This window comes from Eulemur rufifrons, chromosome 1 (genome assembly GCF_041146395.1).
Source record: "Eulemur rufifrons isolate Redbay chromosome 1, OSU_ERuf_1, whole genome shotgun sequence".
Lineage (NCBI taxonomy): Eukaryota > Metazoa > Chordata > Mammalia > Primates > Lemuridae > Eulemur > Eulemur rufifrons.
Window position 1 is genome coordinate 74,019,976 of NC_090983.1, and position 16,905 is coordinate 74,036,880.

The 16,905-nt window shown below is 33.2% G+C and overlaps 1 protein-coding gene across 1 annotated transcript in view; it reads right to left on the reverse strand.

Annotated features, from left to right (window-relative positions):
* Window positions 1–16,905, reverse strand: part of EPC2 (enhancer of polycomb homolog 2) — a 114,528-nt gene that overhangs the window by 33,430 nt on the left and 64,193 nt on the right. The window contains exon 3 of the mRNA XM_069472902.1: window positions 7,572–7,717. Within this exon, the coding sequence (XP_069329003.1) occupies window positions 7,572–7,717 (146 nt within the window). The remainder of the gene's footprint in view (window positions 1–7,571; window positions 7,718–16,905) is intronic.

Consider the following 16,905-nt stretch of genomic DNA (forward strand, 5'->3'; position numbering starts at 1 on the left):
AGTAAAAACTGATATTTTAACTGGTAGAAGGGTCTGTGAAAAATTCATTGTTTCCAAGGTATCTGTGAGTTGTTTGATTTATTTACTTATTATTTGGGGACTTAGGGATGAGGAGATAAAAAAAATTTTCCTACTATATGGGCTTTTCTTCTAGACTGTCACAAGCTCCATGAAAACTAGGACCATTTAGTTTGCCAATGGACAAAACCCATGGTATAGCAGTGTCAATAAATACATTTTCAATACACAAATGAATAACTTACATGTAAAAATTAATGTCCTTTAATTTATAAAATAGTCAAGCAATAAGTAATTAACAATTAACTGCTATCAGCACATCAATGAGTTTTAGGATATGGGGAAAACAAAGGAAAAGACTTTAAGATGAATTCTCTACCTAAAAACAGCTCACAATATGGCAATAAAGGTAGGACATAACCACAAATTAATCAATAAGAGAACAATGTAAAAATTTGGAACTGAGTATTAGTATAACAAACACAGAGCAGAGTAAGAAAAATCTCCATCTAGGAGTGCATGCATTTCTTTTCGGTGTTGGTAAGTAACCATCTCTTCACTACACACCTTCTTTTTTCACTTTGCTTCTTTCAAATCTGATTGTTTAGTATTTGTGCAATAGCCCAAATACTACCAAAGGCAGGTTTCCATATAACAATAAGCATTTGCATTAAATTCAAAAAGGATTAAATGATCATTTTTCACCTTATGCTAAGAATGAATCAGCACAGTTCAAAATCAACACAGAGAAATTGTGATATGACTCTAAACAGATAATATTAGAAATATTCTTATCAAATGATCCCTAATTTACATAATACTACAAAATTATAGAAAGACAATCTGAGGAGAAAACATCAGCATTCAATAAAATCAAAATATACGGTTTTACACATTTTGAGTATTCTATATACATTAAATTAATGAGTATGCATCATCTTCACCAAAGATCCAGAAAATGGAAAAGGTCTTCAACCATAGCAGCAAAGACTTGGTAGAATTATAAACTCCTCCTATCTTTGGGCAAGTGCCCAAACATAAACCAAGTACTATTTTTCAAGGAACGTATGCCCAAATCAAAAAAGAAAATATCTGTTTAATTTCTAAGACTGCTAATGCCATAGCTAAATAACACTTTTCTCTCTCATAGAAAAGTGATACTAACCTATTAAATTCATACTATTCCACTTATCTCCATGCTTGAGATGACTATTTTAGAAGGATCTCTTTATCAATTCATTTCTTCCTTCAAAGCTTCCACTGTAGTTTTCTGATTCTTAACACTGCTAACCCATGGTTGAACCAAAAATATCTCGGAATAATGAAATCATAATGATAAAATGATTAGGACAAAGGTCTATCCAATTCTATGAATAATCGTCTAAGGTCTTAGAAATTGTCAAAAATTCTGTTAATATGCCATTTAGGAGAAAATTCGTTTCTAACTATATACTGATAGATCACTGACATGTTGAAGCCAACCTTCTCGCAGTCACAGGAATGACCCCTGATATTTTAATAACATAAAGTTGAAAACAAATCTGGATAAGATTCAAATGAGGTGAAATGAAAATTAAATTCAAATTATTTGTGTAATTGGACTACTCTTTCATTAACTTTATGTAGCAAAATCATAATAAAATACCTGCACACACATATTACAGCATGGTGTGGTGGTTTTTGAAACTGTACTATGTGATAGAGTTCATTGAGACTGCTTCAAAAGCTCTAGATCAAATTTCATTTTTAATATACAAATATTTAGAAGTTATAGTAAAGAACATACCAAATTAAAAAACATAGGAGACCATGTAAAAGTGTACTTGTTCCTAGAGTACGTGAGAACCACATTTTCCTAACTACCACACTGATTTGGTGCATCTGCTTGGGAACTGCCCCAGCCAGAGCACAATTAATAATTCAATTTCAAGTAAACATTTAAGGTATTGTATGATGAAAAAATGAGTAATTTGATTATCATATTATATTGAGCTTTGGGCACTTCTGATATGTATACATACAATGAAGGTTGGGAGCATATACCAGTCACAGTTTCTATTTGTAACCAAGAGAAAGGAATTTATTAAAAATAAACTGGATTGCTCCACATCTTTAGAAGTGTTGGAGAATTAGGCTTGGAAGCTACAATGCCTAAAATCAGGCCACAAAACTGATTTAGTCGGGAAACCACTGCTGCCTGCACTATGAACACCACTGGCATGGACTGTAGCTGGGACAGCTGCCACTGCCACTGCCACTGCCACTGCGGTAACTCTAATCTTGCTGCCACTTCCATTACCACCAGAGATTTCTCTCCCTGCCTCTTTGCATTACTAGCTCTCAATTTAAATTCAGGGATTTTAATTGGCAGAGCCTAGGTCATGTGATAGTCTCCTAATTCAAAACAGGGCAATAGTGCCCTAGATGAAAAAGGGGTTTTGAAAGAGAGCAGTTAGGATTTCAGTTCTTATGGAGACTGGGAGGCAGGCTCTGCCTTGCACCAAGACTCATCAAGTGAAGGATTTTCCAAATACAGGATGGGGTCTTAGGCTGCAAAGAACAGCCCTAAGAGTATTAAGTGTTCATCTTTTTTAGCTATAATTATCAACGTAATATATCTTTCTTCTTAAAGGACTATTTAACTGTTTAGGAGCATTCCTAGGAAAAACCCATAGCTCTGGCTTCTACTTCCAGTCTCCAAGACTCTGGCAGGAATCTGGCTCTAGGAAATAGAAGTGCTACAGGCCATGGAACCTAAAATATGGAAATTGGCTGAGTGAAAGTAGGGTACAGGGTAATGAGAAACTTCTCTTTCAGCCTGGGAAAATAATGAACTTTGTTAGGTGACTGTGAAATATTTAGCAAAATCAACACCTTGGGATGCAGATGACATGTTTAACTAAGACCATAGTATTAGAAACGTAGGTCCAGGCATTCCAGGCAGAAGGGAAAACGTAGAGCCATAAAAGGACATGGTACATAGGGGACCAGAAAGAAGCCCAGTGTGGCTAGAGTCAGATAGAATATAGATTTTACTTTATAGACAGTGGAAGCTGTTTTTTTTTTTTTTTTTCTTAAGGAGACTAGCTTTTAATAATATAGCTGGTGGCAGAATAGCAGTGGTTCAGGTGAAAGGTAATAAAAATGAGGAAAGTAGGTACAGACAAATACAGGGTAAGCATCCTTAATCTGAAAATCCAAAATTCTCCAAAATCCAAAACTTTTTGAGCACTGACATGATGTCACAAGTGGAAACTTCCACACCAGACCTCCAATGACGGGTCACAGTCAAAATGTAGTCAAAACTTTGTTACAAAAAACTACAAAAAATGTTGTATAAAACTACCTTCAGGCTATGTGTATAAGCTGTATATGAAACATAAATGAATTTCATGTTTAGACTTGGGTCCCATTCTCAAAATACCCCATTTTCTATCTGTAAATATTCTAAAATCTGGAAAAAAAAATCTGAAATCTGAATCAGTTCTGGTCCCAAGCATTTTGGATAAGGGTTACTCAGCCTGTATCATATTTTGTAACAAAAAATTGGTTTGATTTAGTGACATTTTGATATATGAATGATTACAAAGGAGTCAAGCACTAAAGTGCAAATCTGATCAATTGAGTGTAAGATGATGATGCCATTAATGCAGAAAGAGAAAGCAAACCTGGGGGAGGTAAAGTAAATGGGGTTTGGAAATCTTGAATTTGAAATACTTGCTCATATGGAGACATTCAATAAGAAACAGCTCTGGAGCTTAGTGGGGAAAGCCATGGATTTGGGAACCAGCAAAAAACTGTTAGTAAAGAATAAATAAATGCTCAGGACAGATACCAAAGGAAGCACGAACACATAAAATATAGAGGAACAATGAAAGAGGAGATGAAAAGAAAAAAAGAATAAGGAAAATGTGTTTGTCAACATCATCCAGCACTACAGGGATATTAAATAGGATACAGGTTGAAAAGCGGTTCTTGGATGACAGTTAGGAGGTCACTGGTAACCTTAAATAGTGTAATTTCAGCAAACTGAAATGGATTGTGATGTGAATAAAAGGTAAACACAGGTAGAACAGCAACTCAAAGTACTGTTAAAAAAAAAAAAGGTAAACATAAGAAGCACCAAGTATAGTTCAACTTCTGAAAATTTAGCTATGACAAAAAAAGAAAAGACACAGGGTTGTAGTTCACTGACAAAGATGGGGTCAAATGAAACGGTTCTCTTAGAAATAGGGACCCTTGGGCAACTTTTTGGACAGAGAAAGCCTGAAGAAATGAGAGAAAAGATGACTGAAAAAAAACATTTATTTCTTGGAAAGTGTTTTATTAAAGTATTTATTTTAGAAGAAATCCTATGAAAGAGAATGCCATTTAAGGTGGCTTGTGATTTAAAAATTATCTAAAATAAACAGAAAATTTGCAAGAATAAAATATTTCAAAGAATACCTGTATAACCTTTAGATTTGGACTCACTATTAGCTTTTATATCTATTTGTTTCAACACTTGTGCACACGCACTCTCTCTAAACTCTTTCTCTCACACACATATACACTCTTTTTTCTGATCCATCTGAGGGTAAGTTACATATATCATGGCTCGTTATCCCTAAATACTTAAGTGTATATTTATAAAGAACAGTGATATCCTCTTCCATAACCACAGTAATCAACTTCAGTAAATTCAACATTGGTATTTTATCTAATCTACTATCCATATTCCAATTTCGTCAATTGACTCAAAAATAATCTGTAGCATTTTCTCCCCTTCCAGTATAAGATTCAGTCTCAGGTCAGGTCTTGCAATTAGTTGCCATGTCTGAAAGAAGATTATTAAGATTAAATCTAAGAATTTGATAACTAGTTGAATTTAGGGATTGAAATAAAAGGATAAAGAAAATAGGTAATTCTGAGTTCTGGAAGTCACTGGAGAGCTCTGGAATACAAAATCATCTAGGATAAGACAGTAAGTTCAGTTTTGGAAAGGTTAAACTTGAGAGGACTAAAGACCATCTAGGTGGAGATAAGCAGAACCAAAGAAAGAAAAAAATCCTGGAGCTTGAGAAAGAGGTCAAGGCCAAAGGTATATGGATTATTATAGCCACAAAATTGTGCTATTACCCAAAAATATATAGGATAAGAATACCAAGAACAGAAATTCAGGATACCTGATGTTTACAGGAGTTGAATAAAAAGGAGCCAACAAAATAAGGTTAGAAGGAATGGTCATGAGAAATAATAAAACCAGAAGGGAATAAATTGTATTTAAAAAAACCCACAAATGTGCAGACAGTTTCAAAATATAAAGACAATACAAATAAAATAAACTGAGACGGAAAATAATTACAGCATTTGGCAACAAATGCTTTCAATAATGACTTCATTGAAGTAGTCTTGTAGAATGATGGACGCAGAAGGTTTACCTCAGTCTATCTTTTATGTCTTTTTCTACCAACCTAATAAATATCAGTTTAACTACAAATTTGATTCCTTGTCCTGGGATCCGGTAGTATGCCAACCCCCAAAAAGGAAAAATAAAGGGATACATGAATTGACCAATCAAGGACTTGGAATGAAGACAGCCCTTTGGTTTAATCCTAGGTTCTAATAACAGAACCATTATCTTATTCCAATGACTAAATTTCCACTTCTATCTGCACTGCTGAAAGTAAATGCTATCATGCTCTGTGCCTAGCCAATCTTTGTTTTGGGGCCTAGAAGCTTGTCTCTGGGCAAAGAGAACTAAAATAGGAGGACAATGCCGATTTTATGTACATAGTTAACCGCACTGTTTACATGCTTTTTTGATTATACTGCCCACTTCGACAATAAGCTCCACAAAGGCAGAACTTTTGTCAACTGTCTTGTTCAGTGCTCTCACCTGTCATGTTCACCTGGGCACTAAATAAATATTACTGACTGAATGAAACAAAGCAAAGTACAGAACAGAGAGTTGAAGGCTTTTGATAATATAATTTTAGACACCATGAGTAAGTTCTGAGCAATCATGGGAAATAGTAAAAATACCAAAAGACTGATCCAGCCTAGGAATGCTAGGAAAATTTACATCTAAAGAAAAAACTGGTATCGTCTGATACCAGTGATCAAAATCCCTGGAAAACTATAAGCACTAATTATAATGAATATCAACTTGATAATTTAAAAAAATCCCCCCCCCCCAAAAAACAAGACAGACAATCAATCTCTCAAAAACCAATAAACTAAATTTTACAAAATTCAATTTTCAAAGTATACTTCTTTGGATAGTATTGCTGGATATTACTTTCCATCATAATGGGGAGAAAAAACTGTAAGAAAGGCCAAATATGCAGCAAAGTCATTTTCTAATGAAAAAATTTGGGAAATGCTCTGAAGAGCTGGTAATGCCTCAGAGATTTAAAAGACTTAAGCAGTAAAGGAAAATAATGAATTTGTATCAGTAAACTGGTGAAAAGCTTTAATGATCTACCGTAAAAAGTTTATTTACAACTTTATTATGTCCGTAATTCTAGTATATTAACAATTCGCATATTAATACACCACACAGGTATACCAAAAATTATTTTAAAAATAGCTTATTTTTAAAATCTAATAACATTATCAACAACGCTCATTATAGCAAATCTGGAAAACACAGAAAAATAAAGAACATAAAAATCACTAATAATTCTAGCACCCAAATACAACCATTGTTGGCATTTTGTTGTACTTTCTTGCTCTTTTTCTACACATGTGTATACATATAAATGCTGTAAACAAACCTCAGAGTTTTCCACATAAATAATTCTGTATCCTGTTTTTTAGATCTAATATCGTGTAACAATTTCCTATAGCACTAGACATCCTTCAAAATCATAATTTTTAATGGCTGTATTATATTCCACCCTACAGACAACTTGTAGTTTATTCTGAACATCCCTGTTCTAATTATCTTTCTTTAGAACAATTCCTAGAGATGGGATTACCAAATCAAAATGTATAAACATATTAAGGCTTTATTATTTATTGCTATTAATTGCTTTCCAGAAAGACAGTACCATTTTAAATCCCCTGTGCCATATATATAAATATCTCTCTGTCTCACTAAAAATTCTTTACTACCTTGTGAGTAATTTTTTCCTCACTTAAATATTTTGATATTAAATAATTAAAACTAAAACCCATTTAAAATGATGAATATCTTAATATAAATCTGGGCAACTGAGCAAGATTTGATATAAGATACTGCCTTAGAGATCCAACCAAGCAAATTTAGTTACTGAAGCACCAAAAAGACAGTCATTAGGAAAGAGTCAAGAAGATGTTATAACACTGTAACAAGTATTATTTTTATCCAAACAGGAAAAGAGTCAGAACAGAACTTCATACTCATATTGAAGGAAATTATGCTTAAGTATTCCATTCAAAAACTATTGTAAATAAAAATTCTAGGATGTCAGGAAAAAAAATTAAAGAGATAGTAAAATGCAACACATTCAGGTTTTAAAGAAAATGCAAAATAAAGGTGCTAACTGGGTTAACTGTAAGATAACAGACATTTTTACATGGTACAGTACCTGATTAGAACTGGCTTTTTCAAGTCTGTCAATCATAATTTCAAATTGCAAAGGCTTAATTTCCATCTTTCTGTTAAGTCTATTTAATAAGGTCTCATCTTCTGAATCCATATCATAATCTGGTTGCTCGTTGTCTAGATTAAAAGCTAGGAAGGAAAAGAAAAATTATTCAAACTGAGCAGAAATTATGAAGTTACATGGTGTTATCATTATTTGACCACACACTACTTCTAAATTTTAATGCAATGACCAAAGAGGAGCTCATGAGCAGATATTTAAAAATTGGTTTCAGAGACTAAATGCACAATGGAAGAAAAAATAAAATTTTGCTTTATAAAGGATTTAAAGGTTAATAGAACAGTAAAAACCAAGAAATTTCTTATTTTAAAGTATCACAGATACATGTCAAAATACAAAATAAACACAGCAATTATAAAAAAGATGAAATATATTATGAACGTGGTAGTTGGGTGGCAAAATGGGAAACTATGGCATAAAATTAAGAATCCAGAAATAAATTCAGGTATATAGTGTATGATATAAATGGTGTGTCAAATCAGTGAGGATAAGATGGATTGTTTAAAGAAGAAAAGGTGCTGGCATAACAGACTAGTTATCTAAAAATAATTACTAAATTCCTTCCTCACGCCAAACAACAATAAATGACATATTCAACAAAATTTTATAGTAAAAAAGAAAACACTAGAAGAAAACACAGGGGGAAAAACGTATGGACTACAAACTCAGAAACCATAAAACTGATTAAAAATAGACTGGACTATATAAAATTAAAAATTTTCCACGTGGAAAATTTAATAAATTAAGTCAAAAGACAAAGAACAAACTGAAAAAAGTGGTAACTTATAAATATTAAAGATTTTTTACAAATTATTAAGAATTGGTAACAACAAAAACTGGCAAAGGATGTGAATTGGTATAGTAGAGAATAAATATAAATGACTTAAACATAAAAAAAGCTTAACTTCATTTGTAATTAAATAGATGTAAAGAATATATTAATAGGTTTCACTCATCAAACTAAGATCTAAAACTTAACAATATGCTATTTGGGAATGAATAGGGGGAAAGAGCCCCCTCAAACACTGTGAGGAGAAAATTATAAACAGGTATTTAGTTCAATTAAAACTGTACCCTCTTGGACTTGGCAATTCTATTTCTAGGAATTTATCCTATATATAAACCTACACAGGAACAAAGATATATATATATACACATATACAGGGGATTAGCTATAACATTATAAGAAGTAAAAAATGCAAAACAAAAAACCAACGTAGGATTACATAAATAAAAGACAGTTTATACATACATGGAATATAGACTGAAGCCCTGAGGAAAAAATGACACTGACCTATGTATACTGATATGGAATGAACTGATCTTCACGGACATTAAGTGAAAAAAGCTAAGATATGTGCTTGAAAAAGGGCAAGGATGGATATATATGCATATGTTTGTAAATGCACAGAATATTTTTGAAAGGATATCTAAGAAATTGATAATAGCTCTCCATCTCTGAGTAAGGGAACTGTGGGAGTACGGCGGAGAGAATTAAAATGTTCTTTGTTCCCTTTTGTACTAACATTTTAAGTATGTACATGTATTAATTATTAAAATATGAAGGGAAAAAAACGCTAAGATGCCACATATTATGTGTTGAATTTACATGACAAGACTTAGAGTAAGACAATAAAAGAGATACCAATTGCCAACAATTTGCTTAAAGGCTGTCTGCACATCAATGTGTAAATAAATACCCTACATTCATACCATGTGAAATGTCCTGGCATTCTCAGATCAGAATGACATTCTTAAAGGTTCATAATACAGTAATAGGAACAGATGTGTACATTTATATAATTTTAGTAAAATCAGCCTCCTACTACAGATAATACTAATGAACTTAAAGGCATTTGTTTTATACTCAGTAAATGACTGTATCTCAGAAGTCTGAACCCTAGTACATTGCTTAAAAAAAGTATACCACTGGATAACAACAAAAACAAAAATAAATGTTAGCTAATACTTATAAACTTATATAGCACTTACTATGGGCCAGGCAGTGCTCAAAGTCCTTTATACGTACTAAATTGTCACAACCCCCAATGTGGTAGGTAGTATTTTATCTTTCAATGAGTCTTACATTCCAAAATTTAAAAACGTTATTGTATTTAACTTGTATCAGATACTATACAAAATTAATAAATCAGAGGAGACAGTTATTGACAAATTAATGACACAGATTATTTTGTATGATTCATTTAAAATATTCTTGAGAAGAAAATGTACTTTTTCCTTATATTTTATGTAAGGTTTATCTTTATTACATGATTATCAATAATCTAAAAGTATGCTTGTAAAAAGTCAATCCAATCTGCATCATACTCAATGGCAGATGATATATATCTCACAAACTGTAGAGATTATTAAAAATTATTCTTCCTTCCACAAAGGGATGTTGTACTTCTAAATGCACATAATCAAAGTCCAATGATCTGCCTTTAGTCCACAGACTAACAACAAATAGTCAATAAAATCAGGTAGTTGACACAAATAGAAGACATTTTAAAGAAAGATTTTAAAAAATATTGAGCAAAGTTAATCCAATATACTGAAATTCTAAGTTAAACAGAAGTTTTCAAAAGTTCAAGGAAAAGGGTATATATACAAATTGTGCATGACCATCTTTTACACACCTACCTAATCTTACTCACCTTTTGTTCCTCCACCTCCTATCTGCTCTATCTTCTTATTCTATTCTTACAAAAGCCATCGCCCCAGCTTGTGAGGCGGGGGAAGGGACAAGAAAAGCTGGGAAATAGTTTAGAAAAATTAATAGTGAGAATTGATAGGAGATCTGACAATGCGTTAAATCAGAACCAGGGCAAAGACTTGCACTAGCACTCTAAGTATTCTATACTAACATTTCTCTCTTCATTCAAAAACTATAATCATTATTGATTTAGGTACTCTGTTGCTTCCAAACCAGGTACAAAGTGTTTGCCTGTACCTCTCTTTACTTGATTTTATATTGATTATCTCTTCTATCAGACAAAAAGATAAACACTTTAAAAGCAGTGATTACTAAAGCTGTTGAATAAAAATAGCATTTCTTTAATATATAAATATTAAGAAGAGGTTCTTTTAAACTACAAGCAGAATATCTTTTTCTTCTTCTTCTTCCCCTTTTTTTTTTTTTTTTTTGAGACAGGGTCTCATTCTGTTGCCCAGGCTGGAGTGCAGTGGTACAATCATAGCTCATTGTAACCTAGATAGAATTCCTGGACTCAAGACATCCTCTCACCGCAGCCTCCTCATAGCTGGGACTACAGGTGCACACCACTATGCCTGGCTAATTTTTAACATTTCTTTTTGCTAGAGATGGGGTCTCGCTATGTTGCCCAGGCTGGTCTGGAATTCCTGGCCTCCTGCCTCAGCCTCTCAAAGTGCTGGATTATAGGCATGAGACACCGTGCTTGACCTCAGGCTGAATATTTTCAGTAAGCTTACTGACACTTTGTTTTTTGAAACCTAGGAAGCTTTTTCTTGCTAAAAAAATAAATCTTACAAATAGTTAGTGTCACAGGCCAGTCAATTAAACAAAACAGGTAAAATAATGCCAACTTCCCCAAAATAAAGAAGGGGAGAAAGGTAGGAGGTTTGAAAATTTCGTAATGCAGATCAACAGAAATAAGACATGAACAAGGCTAACAAGGGCATGTGTCTTTGTGTGAAGACTTCTGTGGTGAGGTTAACTGAGCAGTAAACCACAAAAAAAGAAAAATGAAGGAATTTAAGAGTGTGCATAACTATGAAAAGGAGAAGGGAACAAAACACAGAGATATTAAGATATTTAATGATAAGAAAGAAGTGAAAAGATGCCTTTATTATAATACGGGCCATGGAAGGCCTAGCTCTGAAGTACTAGAAAGTAGAAGGAAAAAAGTAAAATGTTAAGAATTCTATTAAATAGTTCCAGTTCACAGGTGTTAAGAATCTGTGCAGTAAGTCCAACTTTTTTTTGCTTTAGTTATCTGAGTGGTCCCCACCCTTGCAATCAAAAGCACTGATTTAAATACTTCACCCTTTGCAAAAAAATAGATTTCCCTGAATTTAATTATTTCAAGTTTCAAAGTTTATTTCAAGGTTCTAAGCCAGAACTTTAGTTTTTCTTTGATTTGTTTGTAGCCCTAAACATTTCCAGTTAGTTTTAAATAGTTTATTAAAAACATAATTCAGTTGTTGCTTATAAGTACTGTAAATTAAAGTTATTCAGAATAATGGTTGCCACTGAGTTAATTCCTTATTTCTAAATGTACACTTCTACATAAATTTTCTTTAAGCCTCACAAAATTCTGAAAGGTATTTGTTTCTTTGTTTTGCATACACTGAAATTGAAAATTTAAAGGTGTTTTAATTAATTAGTTTGTACCAAGTCACATAGAATTTGAATCCAAGTCTGTTGAATTCTGAAGGCTATGCTGTTTTCCTTTTACTCCATCTTGCCTAAAAGGAGGACATTTACATCTTCTCCCAGTGCACGGTTTGTTTTTATGTCTTTTATTGTACAGAAATTTTAAATTTTAATATACTAGAATTTATCAGCCTTTCCCTTTACAGTCTCTGTTCTTTGCCTTGAGAATTACCTTTAGGTCATAAAGGTATCCTTGCATATTTTCCTCTAAAAATTTTGCTTTTCATATTTATTCTTTTTTTTTTTTTTTTTTTGAGACAGAGTGTCGCTTTGTTGCCCAGGCTAGAGTGAGTGCCGTGGCGTCAGCCTAGCTCACAGCGACCTCAAACGCCTGGGCTTAAGCAATCCTACTGCCTCAGCCTCCCGAGTAGCTGGGACTACAGGCATGCGCCACCATGCCCGGCTAATTTTTTTTTTTTTTTCTATATATATTTTAGTTGGCCAGATAATTTCTTTCTATTTTTAGTAGAGACGAGGTCTCGCTCATTGCTCAAGCTGGTCTCGAACTCCTGACCTTGAGCGATCCACCCGCCTCGGCCTCCCAGAGTGCTAGGATTACAGGCGTGAGCCACCGCGCCCGGCCCATATTTATTCTTTATCTTTATTTTTTCCCATATGGGAAACAAACTGTCCCAGCACTACTCATCTAATATTTCCATCCTCTCCCCCCGCTGATTTGTAATGCCACTTCAGTCATACATGAAATTTCCACATATGTGTGGGTGTGTTTCTAATCTCTTTTCTCTTTCCATTGTCTACTTATCAATCATTGAACAAAAGATTAACATCACAAGGCATAATATTTTAAGAAAGGGTTAATTATGGGAGAAAGAACAGAAGAGAGGAGGCTAAGGATAGCAGCTGGACTTCTAATATACCTTGTTTTATAGATATGACTTTCTGAACCATATAAATATTTCACATAGCTATAAAACAAAATGAAATCTTGGGGGAAAAAAATCCCTAAAATTAAAAATTAAATGGAACAAGTAAGCCTAATTGTCATTTGGGTTCTACTGCAAGTATCTTTGAAGATACAATAAAGTGACTATATATTTCTAGTCTAAAAGCAAAAACCAATCAACCAACAAACAAAAACTTGAAACTGTTTTCGGTAATTATATTCTTGGTGGAAGAGTTAGCATTATTATTCTGAGACTGTCGTGCTGTCCTGTGGGAAACATGGGGGATTATGAGGATGTACTTAGGTATTAGTATAAATTCATGATGCATTTAAGCTTTAAAAAATTTTAAGGTATATTTCCCAGGTTAGATCCACTAAAAAATCTTAAGAGACAATGGTCAACACAGTAGCAATGAGCACCCCTAGTGCCCAGCTTTTAGCATCCAAATATAATTTCCCACCAAAAGGAATAAGAACACCCTGCAGGAAATACACGAGGTGAGTCTAGCACATCTTAGCTTTCTTGCTTCCTGATATAGTAGAGTCATGTCAAAAAGACTCAGGAGCTAACCTGAATAGGTTCCTACTGACCAAAACCAGGTGACTATGAGTATTGATTGATAAGGATAATAAATTCAGTAGATTGAAACATAATCAAAATGCATAAATCTACGATCTGTAATGATTATAAAACAAACATCTTCATAATGACTTTCAGAGAGTACTAAGAAATCAATCACCATCAGGAAGTATGTAATTTTTGGTTGTCTCTCCTACTGTGATGTCAGAAACTATTAATGACCATTGCCTTGATCCATTAATTCATTAGAGGTTGCAAAATAGTGACATTCTATTATTCCTCCTTGATTTACTTTAGCTGGAATACGTCTATCAAGAGAAACTTCCCCTTTCTCAACTATTTAGAGATCCTGAGATACAGTTCACAGAAAAGGCAGGATAAATGCTTTATACCTGATTTAAAGAGTCTTAAGAGACTGATTAACCAGTTATAGCACATGGAAGTTCTCTTGACCTCAATTCAAAAGAATTCTAAATTCTTTTGTATAGTTAAATTGCCCTACAAATTTCTGGATCTCAACTTAAAAGGATCAACTTTAAAAAATGGGAGATAAATGAGAGAGAGATAAATCTATAGGACAGGCAAGAAACATGCACACTAAATATTTGATGATATTAAGAAAATGCTGGGTTTAAGGGGTGGTGTGATATTACTATTGTAATAGTATTATTACATATTAATATTAGTATACAGTTAGATAATAATGCTGTGATTATGTTTCAATATTCCCAAATGAAATAATGTTGGGATGGCTATAAAATCATGGGGGTGGAGGAAAAGGTATAAATATACAGGAACAGTACTGGCCAAGTTAAATGATGAGTACTTGGCAGTTCATTATTATTATTTTTTCTACTTTTGAATATGTTGAAAATATTCCATAATTAAAGTTTTTAAAAAGATAAACATAGAGAATACATATTTAAGAATATAAGAAGCCCTTTTAAAATTCAATAAGAAAATTATCAAAAAATTTGAAGAGGTAATCTACATAAAAAGATGTTTAACCTCACTTGTCATCTGTGAAAGGCAAATTTAAACCAACAAATAGCAATTCAAACCCATAAAATTGAAAAAGATTTTAAAATTTGACAAGTGTTGATTAAAAAGAACTCACATATACTACTGGAGAAAACATAAACTGGCGTGACCAGTTTAGAGAGCAATTCTGCAATATCTAAAGTTAAATATACACTTTCTATATGACCCAGAAATTCCACTTTTGGGCCTATATCCTAGAGAAGCTCTCATAAATGTGGACAAACGGACATGTACAAGGCCATTCATTATATCATTAATCACAGAAGCATAACATTAGAAAAATAAATGCCCAACAATAGAAACAGATAAACTGAGATATATTTATGCAAAATCTTATTTATGAAGTGAAAACTATGCTCACGCAAAAACATGCACACAAAAAGGTTCATAGCAATTTTAGTCATAATAGCTGAAAATTGGAAACCCCAAATGTCACTCAATGGCAAAGCATTAAACAAACTGTAGAACATGGAATTATACCAGCAATAAATAAGGTCAAACTACTGGTACATGCAACAACTTGGAAAATCAGAGTAAACTAAAAGGCAATCTCAAAAGGTTATATACTGTAAAGTCCATTTATATACATTCTTGCAATGACAAAATTATAAAGATGGGTAACAGATTATTGGCTGTAAAACAAGGCCAATAAATGTACCTACTTCAAAAGATTCTTATAAAAATTAAATGAAATACTTTGTGCATATCATAGTGCCACATACAGAGTAAATGTTCAAAAAGGACATTCTATAATAAAGACATCTGCACTCGAATGTTTATGGCAGCACAATTCACAATTGCAAAGATGTGGAAACAACTGAAGTGCCCATCAATACATGAGTGGATGAATAAAATGTGGTATATGTATACCATGGACTACTACTCAACTACAAAAAACAATGGTGAACTATCACCTCTTACATTATCCTGGATAGAGCTTGAGCCCATTCTTCGAAGTGAGGTATCAAGAAAGGAAAAACAAGCAACACTTGTACTCACCATCAAATTGGTACTAACTGATCAACACTAAGGTGCTCAAATGGTGGTAATATTCATTGGGTGATGGTCAGGTGGGAGGGTGTGGGGGTGGGTAAACTCACAACAAATGGAGGCAGAGCGTACTGTAATGGGAGAAGGGCATGCTTGTAGTCCTGGCTTGGGCAAGGAAAAGGCATTACATATAACCAAAATGTTTTTCCCCCATAATATTCTGGGAAAAAAAAATATTAAGCTGAATGCTTGACACTAAAAGTGAAAAATAAAAAGGTAGACTGCTATTATTACTGAACCCTACTCCATTAATAGATCAAGACTATCCTCTTAATTTAGCAGAAGTGAAAGTAAAGTACAACACAATTTTATAGGTCTTTTTAATATTAATGCTCTTAATAACTGAATAATTGGTGTATACATAAGTCATGGTTTTTAAATACTTTAAGTCTCAACTATGAGTAACTGGAAACTGTAACACTGTATTGCAAAAAAAAAAAAAAAAAAGTACTACTTCCTGCCTCTCTGAAGGCCAACACCTCCCATGTATGAGCTGCTACATCTATTTCTTTGGCTTATTTTAAGACTAATTTGCACCCAATGAGCTTTTAATTTATAAAACTTAAAGTCAGAAAGGTTTCATTGGGGAAACATTTGAAATTAATTCATAGTAAAAAGAAGGAGGGGGACAATAACCATCTATCCAGTCAAGGTTACATGTAGGAATAATTTTTTCTATTATTCTCAATCCATATATGTAAACTTCTAATTTAAAGCAAAAAAGAAAAGTAACAAATGACCAGGAGTAACAACGGTGATGTCATGAATGATTTCTTTTCCTATGTCTTCCCTTTTCTGGGACAAGAAAAGTGATTCTAAGGAAGTCATCAGAGGATTCTAATTATTTCTTTAGTTAAAACAGTCAATATCAAGGAATGACAAACTGTGATCTATGGACCAAATCCAGCCTGCAGCCAGTATTTGGCAAGGCTGTGAAAATGTAAAAAACAGATTTTACATTTATAAAGAATAATTTAAAAAATAATTAAGAGTAGGAGGAGAAAGGAAGAGGAAAAACAATATGTGTTAGAGATCAACTGGGGCCCCCCAACCCCCCCCCCCCCCCACCCAAAACATTTACTATCTGGTCTTTTATAGAAAAAATTTGCTAACCCTTGGTTTAGGTCAGTAAGGAAAAAAGAATCATTTCTGAAAAACTGGGAATATGAAAGATGAGAAAAGACTGCTAGGGAAGTACAATTTTCAAAATTTCACTCTTTGGTGCACGGTTTCTTCTCTTGGCTATCTCCTGGGATTCATCATC